This window comes from Xiphophorus maculatus, chromosome 4 (assembly GCF_002775205.1).
Source record: "Xiphophorus maculatus strain JP 163 A chromosome 4, X_maculatus-5.0-male, whole genome shotgun sequence".
Taxonomy (NCBI): Eukaryota; Metazoa; Chordata; class Actinopteri; order Cyprinodontiformes; family Poeciliidae; genus Xiphophorus; species Xiphophorus maculatus.
Genome location: NC_036446.1, coordinates 30,200,559 through 30,207,717, shown reverse-complemented (window position 1 = coordinate 30,207,717; position 7,159 = coordinate 30,200,559). Strand labels below are relative to the sequence as shown.

At 42.5% G+C, this 7,159-nt stretch overlaps 1 protein-coding gene across 3 annotated transcripts in view; it reads right to left on the bottom strand.

Annotated features, from left to right (window-relative positions):
- Positions 1 to 1,478: 1,478 nt before the first annotated feature.
- The window catches only part of phkb (phosphorylase kinase regulatory subunit beta), a 107,108-nt gene continuing 101,427 nt past the window's right edge, over positions 1,479 to 7,159 (bottom strand). For all 3 annotated transcript variants that reach the window (XM_023332822.1, XM_023332821.1, XM_023332820.1), the window contains 6 exons: positions 6,319 to 6,524; positions 4,300 to 4,434; positions 3,835 to 3,964; positions 2,810 to 2,917; positions 2,536 to 2,676; positions 1,479 to 2,440 (listed from right to left, as the gene is read on the bottom strand). In XM_023332822.1, the coding sequence (XP_023188590.1) occupies positions 2,303 to 2,440; positions 2,536 to 2,676; positions 2,810 to 2,917; positions 3,835 to 3,964; positions 4,300 to 4,434; positions 6,319 to 6,524 (858 nt within the window). In that variant the 3' untranslated portion in view covers positions 1,479 to 2,302. The remainder of the gene's footprint in view (positions 2,441 to 2,535; positions 2,677 to 2,809; positions 2,918 to 3,834; positions 3,965 to 4,299; positions 4,435 to 6,318; positions 6,525 to 7,159) is intronic.

The following is a 7,159-nucleotide window of genomic DNA, read 5'->3' as shown; positions in this document are numbered from 1 at the left end:
GCAGAGCAACGTTACATCAAGGATAATGTCTCTGGATTGCTTCTGAGTGCTCTTTAATCGTGCAGCAGTCAGGCGGATGGGGACATCATCCAGTTATTTATGGTTTGGGGAGTAACAGAGGACCTACAAGTGTGCCTTCTGAAGAGTAATTTATCTTTATAAGAGGAGCTCCCTGTTTAAAATCCCTGCTGCTGGAAGACGGTCAGCTTTTTCCCCCCCATAGATAACACCCTCAGAAGAGTACAACTAATTGGCAACAAATCTGAAAATCTTTCTAAAATCCTACGGGAGCCATTTTATGTAAAAGAGATTGATTAAAGAAGACAGACAAGAACTCCTCTCTTCGGGTTCTGAGTTGATCTGAATATACTGAGAAAGAGACGGAGCTCATTCATCTTATCCCCAGACTCTCGCCCAGCTCTCCGCCACGGAGTAAATCTTGCAGGGCAGCAAATCCAGATGTGCTGCTGAGGTGGAGACTTGTGAAAAGTATCCAAGGCCTTGGAAATGTATTTGTATACCTTGAGCATGTTTTTTTTTTCCCCATTTCATTTTGTCAGTTTCAATAAACGTCTAATTTTAGTGGTAATTTATGTGATGGACACTGGGGGTGTGCATATGACTGTGAAGAAAATTAAGTGGTTTCTGAAAAGTGCGGCTTTCATTTGTATTTAGCCCCGTTGATTCTGATGACCCAAAAATAAAATCCAGCAAAGTAATAAAATCAATGGAAGGAGGAGATCTAGTCAGACAAAACTAACTTTAACAATTTGACCTGCATGGAAAATGCAGTGTCCATTTTCTATGCACTGTGGAGGTGGTGTCGCCCTAAAGACACCATCTCCACGGTAACAAGTGGTGGTGGCAGCATCATCCTGTGGGTTTGCTTTTCTTTGGCAGAAAACCTTTTAGTCTGAAAACGGCTTGAGACTGGAGCAGATGCTCACCTTCTATAAGAACAACTTGACCCTCCAACCAGAGCTACAACCGAACAGCTTTGATTGAAACTTTCCCACAGGCTCGAATGGCCTAGTCAAAGTCTACATTTCAACCTCACTGAAAATCTGCGGTAAAACTTCAAAACTGAGGTTAACAGATGTTCTCCAATCCGTATGCCTGAGTTTGAGCTATTGCACAAAGAATGGACCATAACCTCTGTCTCTAAACGAGAAATCTCAACATGTCTGCAGCGGGAACTGCAGCAAAAGATGCTGCAACTAAATTTGAAAACTATGTGTTGCTTTCACTTCACAAGTCCAAGTAAAACACATGGAAGTGTGTGGCAGTAACGCAGAAAACTTGAGGAAAGGTTCAAGTTACAAATTCCCAGAGCACGCACACACACACACACACACACACGCACACGCACACGCACACGCACACACACACACACACACACACACACACACACACACACACACACACACACACACACACGCCTGCACGCACTGATGGAAAGATAAACTGAGGAAGATTTTTATAGTTTCTACCATTTTATTTCAGATAAAAATATGTCTTTTACAGATCTAGTTCACTAACAAACACAATAAAGCTCCGATGAACAATGGCGACTTTAGTTATACCCCTCACAGTGATGGCATCCAGCGAAGTGTGTTTAGAGCTTTAATCGGTCCTGCTAACAGACGCAAGCACATTTTTTCACAGATACAGTGAAGCCTAAAGGGCACTCAGCCCAAAAAGCTTCACATGAGCAGTAGTCGTCGTCATGCAGAGCCCTTCTGAAAGCTGTTTTATAGTTAATTACATTCAGAAACCCTTCCCTGCAATCTATGACAGAATGCACCTTGGAGAATAACTCAACATGCTACGCTAAACACTAAAACATCTACGTGCTGAGATGGATGACACACAAATCACACATAAATAGGTTAAAAAAAAAGGTCAGGTGTGGCGGTTCTTGGTCAGTCTAACAGTTTGTTTCCTGTGAAACTGGCAGAAAACAATAGCAAAGTTAACTGCTTTCTAATTTAAGTCATCAAACGTATTTAGTCTGCCTTAGTATGGAACACATAGGTAGGCTCACAGTTTGAATGATAATCTGCTAGATTACAGAGAACTACAGTATATCTGCTGGTGAGATACAGAGAACAGTTCCACCTGAGCTTGGTTTGTGAGCAACATGAGTGATTCTGAAGAACCGGGTGACCACCACACACCTTTTAGACTTCTATGAAAAAACACTTAAACGTTTAAAAGGATTCCAATGCATGCAATGGAATCTAAGTAAGCACTGAAATCAAGGTGAAGCAAATTAGCGATGATGACTTTACGTGCTGCAAATCTAACTAACGGCACACGGGTCGTCCTTGCAGGGCTTCATGTCTCCTTGCAGCAGCTGAATCATCACCGCCTTGGTCAGGTAGCTGGAGGTTCCTCTCCTTCCTAGAGGCGGTGTGTTGTAGAATACCTCCATGTCATCCTGGGGCCAACAGCCACAGTTAGGGACTTGTTACAGCAGTTGTAGTTTGGTACGCAACAAGTGTAACCAGAGAGGTTCCTCAGAGGCTTCCGTACCTGTTTCTCCATCCCCTCTAAGCGACTCCGGTCTCTCTGGAAGTCGTTAAACGCCTCCTTCACCAGACTATCCAGATCCACCTTGTCGCCAAACTCCAGCTCGGGGTTTCTCTCCAGCACTGTGGCCACCACCATCAGCAGCTAATGGTGGACAGGATTGCAAAAGACAATTAAAAGAGCTGAAAATACAAAGATTATAATTTTTTTTAAAGCTAATTTTGCTTCAGCTCTACTTGCTGCATGTTTGTTGGTCTTAGTTAATGTGGTTCTTCACCTCTACAATGATTTGTCTGTACTCAGGCAGGACAATGTTCTTGAGTGTGTCCTCCACCAGCAGGGAGAAGTTCATCTCGTACATCGTCATGTCTGACAGAGTTGGTTGCTGCGTAATGACAGAGGAGACCTTAGTCATGTACTGCTGTATCTAGAGGGGCAGGATACATTTTCCATTTGTTACATAATATTTACATAATGTTTTACAGGAAGTAAAACATTATGCATGATGCTATAACAGCTAGTAACAACGTTGAACCAAAACAGAGTGGAGAAACGCTGCCTGGTCCAAGTTTCGATTTGGTTCAAGCCAAATAAAAACAAAGATCCGTCCTGCTTCGCATCGGCATTTTTCCAACAGATTGCGATGCACATTTTGAGCAAACTTTTAAAACGTTGCAAAAATGAAAAGGAAGCAAATTAGGCGTGTTTCCATCTACTGGTTTAGAGTGAGTCAACCAGCAGAATTCTGTCAGATGTTGACATTACGCATGGCTGTGAGAAACAGGAAGCAGAGGTTGCCAACTAGCATGGACCATGTATATGGGGAGAGGTTTTCAGGAATCTGTTGCTATTGGGCAGGTTGGAACTTTTCTGTTGAGTCAACCAGTATTGGCGATGTTACATGCTGTCGTAGACAAAGGAGAAACAGGATCAGTCATGAGATAAATGGTCACTATGGCAAATATGTTTCCACCTCCCCTTTAAGGCACTAACTTTTTAGGAAAAGCCAAAAAAAACCACCCATCTCAAGCAAGTGTGAAAACCTTTTTTTTGTTGTTGCAAGACTGAGGAAGTTATTTAGAATGTAGCCATTTCCATCAACCTTTCCTAAAGCGATACTTCAAAATGCAGATAAAAAAACGTTGCTGGAAACACGGCTACTGAGTCAGGACGGCGTAGAGTAATTGAAATGCCTTTGGGCCCCAAGACCAATACAGCATTGTTGCTGACCATGTTCATCTCTTTTTGACCACAGTGTACTCATCTTCTAATGGCTACCTCCACTGTAAACGGATTACGTACCTGTGGGAGGTGAGTTCCTCCCACCACGATACCGTTAGGCGTCCTCTCCAGGATCTGCCACACACGGTCATAAAACCCCAGAGGGGTTCTGTTCAGACTGCCGTCGATCTGACGCCTGTTCAGCCAAGACCTGGGGTAAAAAAACCAACAGAACCTGATGAGATCACATCCTCAAAATAAGGGCAGCTGTTGTCCTTTTAAAAAAAAGATTGTTTTTCAGTCAATGCTAGTTAATTAGATAAGATAAAGCTTTATTAATTCCCTAAGGGAAATTGGCTCCTGCTTTAATTAGATGATCTGATATAAACCAAGGGAAGAAGATTAAACAATTAAACATCAAAGAAGATGTTTAAACAAACCAGAGCCACCAACGAAGCTCTGGTTTGTTTAAATCTGTGAGTTAAATGGAAAGTAAAAAGCGTAGATTTTGTCGGATCACGCATCGTTTATGTTCATCCAGCGTACCTGGCGGTGTGCTGCGGCTGCAGGACGTCCAGCAGCAGCTGCTTGATGTTGCTGGGAGAGAGCTGGTAGATGTCCTGAGGTGCCAGGTCTCCACCTCGGATCTTCAGCTCATGTTTCATGGCCTGAACGATCCAGCTTGGTATCCGCACAGCAGACGAATTATGTTAGAGATTACAAATGCCACCTCGTCCGCATTGCAATGAGGACATGATCAAAACCAGAGCTTAACTTCTTAACCCTCAATAATCCCACTCGATGCGTACCACAAGTCTGTGTACATGGACATCTTACTTTTTCATTCTGCCTGATGCCGCCCGGTGAAACATTAGAAAAGAAGATCAATTTCTTTGGGGATCCACATTTTCTGGAGCCTTACACTTGTTTTAAAGACACAACAGAAGTTCAGAAGTGATGCCACTTCTGCCCTCTGACCTTTGACCTAAGGTGAAGTGTTGACTCGTTATTCTTACTCTTTGTTTTAATTCCTTTATTATAGTCTTTTCTTACCAGGTTTCTGCGCCTCTTGTACGATTGTACCTTTTATCTTGCATTTCTCTACTTCCAAATGACACAATCAGGATAGATTCAGGGATGCAGCGGTCAGCTGTAAGTATCGATTCATTTTCAGTGTAGTGCCGAGGCTGGCATTGATCAAAACGCTGTTTTTTTGTGAAGCGCTGCCTGAGGGTTTAAAGGTCACAAACATCTAACACACAAACATGTCCAGCTGTGGCCTTTAGGTGCTGAGATTCCCGTTTGCCCTCCTTTTATACAACCAATTTAAATAATACTGCAGATGTTGTTTTAAATGGCCTCTATTCAACAGCTGCGTACAGAGTTAGTATCTTTATACACAGTTTGCTCTTACAAAGAAAACTGCAGGCACCATTTCCAGGAATCAGATTAGTTTTCAGGGCCTATTTTTGTCTGTTTTATTTCCACTGGAAGAAGTAGGAGGAAGTCAGAGCAGAACGGACCAATTGTGTACTCTGTGTACTCTTTACGGGAAGAACAGCAGCTGTTTTTCTGTGATTGAAACGTTCTTCTTTTCTTGCACATATTTGGGAGTCAGGATTGGTCCAGTTAATTTGCACATTTCAACACAAGAGTACACTTAGCTTTTAAACCATAACTGCTATGAAACAACTAGATATCGAAGTTGCTCTGCTCTGATTTTACTGTTTTTTAAAAAAAAACAAAAAACTTCTATATCTCTGCTGTAGATCAACAAAGCTGATGTTCCTGTAGGTCAAAACATGCACCGAACCTGTTGGGAGGTTTTATTATTGTCTGACACCATTCATCAGATCAACGGAGGCAGACATGAAATCGCCTTAAGCCTTTGGGTGACGTTTTTTATGTCCATATTCCAAATAATTTCCACCATCGTAAGTTTTTGCACCTGTTTTTTCTAATAAGTTAAAGGTCTGTTTTTTACATTTACATAAAAAACCACCAGTGTGGCAGATAAAAGCTGGAAATAGTCATTTTCAAGCACCTAATTACAGATTCAGTCAGCTGGATTTACAAAACATTCTGAAGACGTTTCTAGAAGTCTAAAATGTAGATCCACCTTTGGTAAAATATCACCATTTTGTGTTCCGAAATGCTTCTAAGATGGATTTTCTCTTTGATTTGTTGATATTAGGGCACAAAGCTAAACATAATTTCTGTGAGACACAGCGTGCCACTGTTGGTGAGCAGTTAACAAAACCCCACACAATACACAAGCCCGTAGGCACTTTCAACATTTTCAATTTTCCCGATAACATGACGCCTCAATCCAATCGCAAAGAAAATTGCAGCGTGGGTAATTTGGAGCGCGAGAGAAATGCAGAAAACAGGTCACATTACTGAATCTCAGAGGGATTTGACAGCAATTGGTTTCTTGAGTTTTTCAATGGCTAGCACCAGGGAGGGGGAAATTGCATCTAGGCAAACATGCTGCATGAGAAAATCCCAGTTGGTAAAGCACATAAGAGCTGCTCGAGCTTCAAATTCAGCCTGGTGTCGTCCTACCCGACTCTGATTTTGAGCATGCCGCTGAACAGCTCGGGGTTGTTGGAGATTATCCAGCCGATGTGGATGACCAGCTCCTGCTGGAGGACAGCTTCCCTCTCCCCGCCCTGGAGAGAGCACTTGCTGTAGATGATGCCCTGGATCACTCCTGGAGACAGCGGGTTGGAGATCACCTCCTCCTCATGCCCAAACAGACCCAGGGTCACCTGGTGATCATGTGCAAACAAACAAAAAAAAAAGTGCTGAAAATCTACCAAAGTTTTCAGCAAAAAAAGAAGAAAGAAAAAGAAATCATGTGCTATTATGCAGACCACTTTATCAGGAGACAATTTCAATATGTCTTCTGTTCCTTCAATTTGAAATTGGCCTCCTCTCTCTGAGTAAAAGTGAGAGAGTATGTGACACCTTTGTAGTTTTGCTCAGGAGGAGCATCAGAGGAAAATGACACCATGGCAAATTTCACTGATGAGAGGACACGCTTTTATGTTTTTTTGCCTTCGTCTGATGAAACTCCGAAACGTAGACGCATCGTTCATCCGAGTATCTAAACGGATCCGAGAGGAAGCGCGAAAGCCTGCAGCTGAAATGAAGTTTTGGATTCCGTGCAGGACGCGCTGTCAGATTTCAGTAACAATGTGAAATATAATCAGAATGAAGACTCACTCAAATGGGACAGCGCCTCGTTCTGCCTCCACTTAATACTTTATTGTAAAGAGAGGAGCGGCATCCGTCTCCAATTTTAAATCGGCTTTTCCAATCATGTCGAGAGGAGCCTACCCTCTTGCCTCATTGGCAATCTATATGCAGATTCACACCTTGAGCTACTTCAGCATAATGAAAT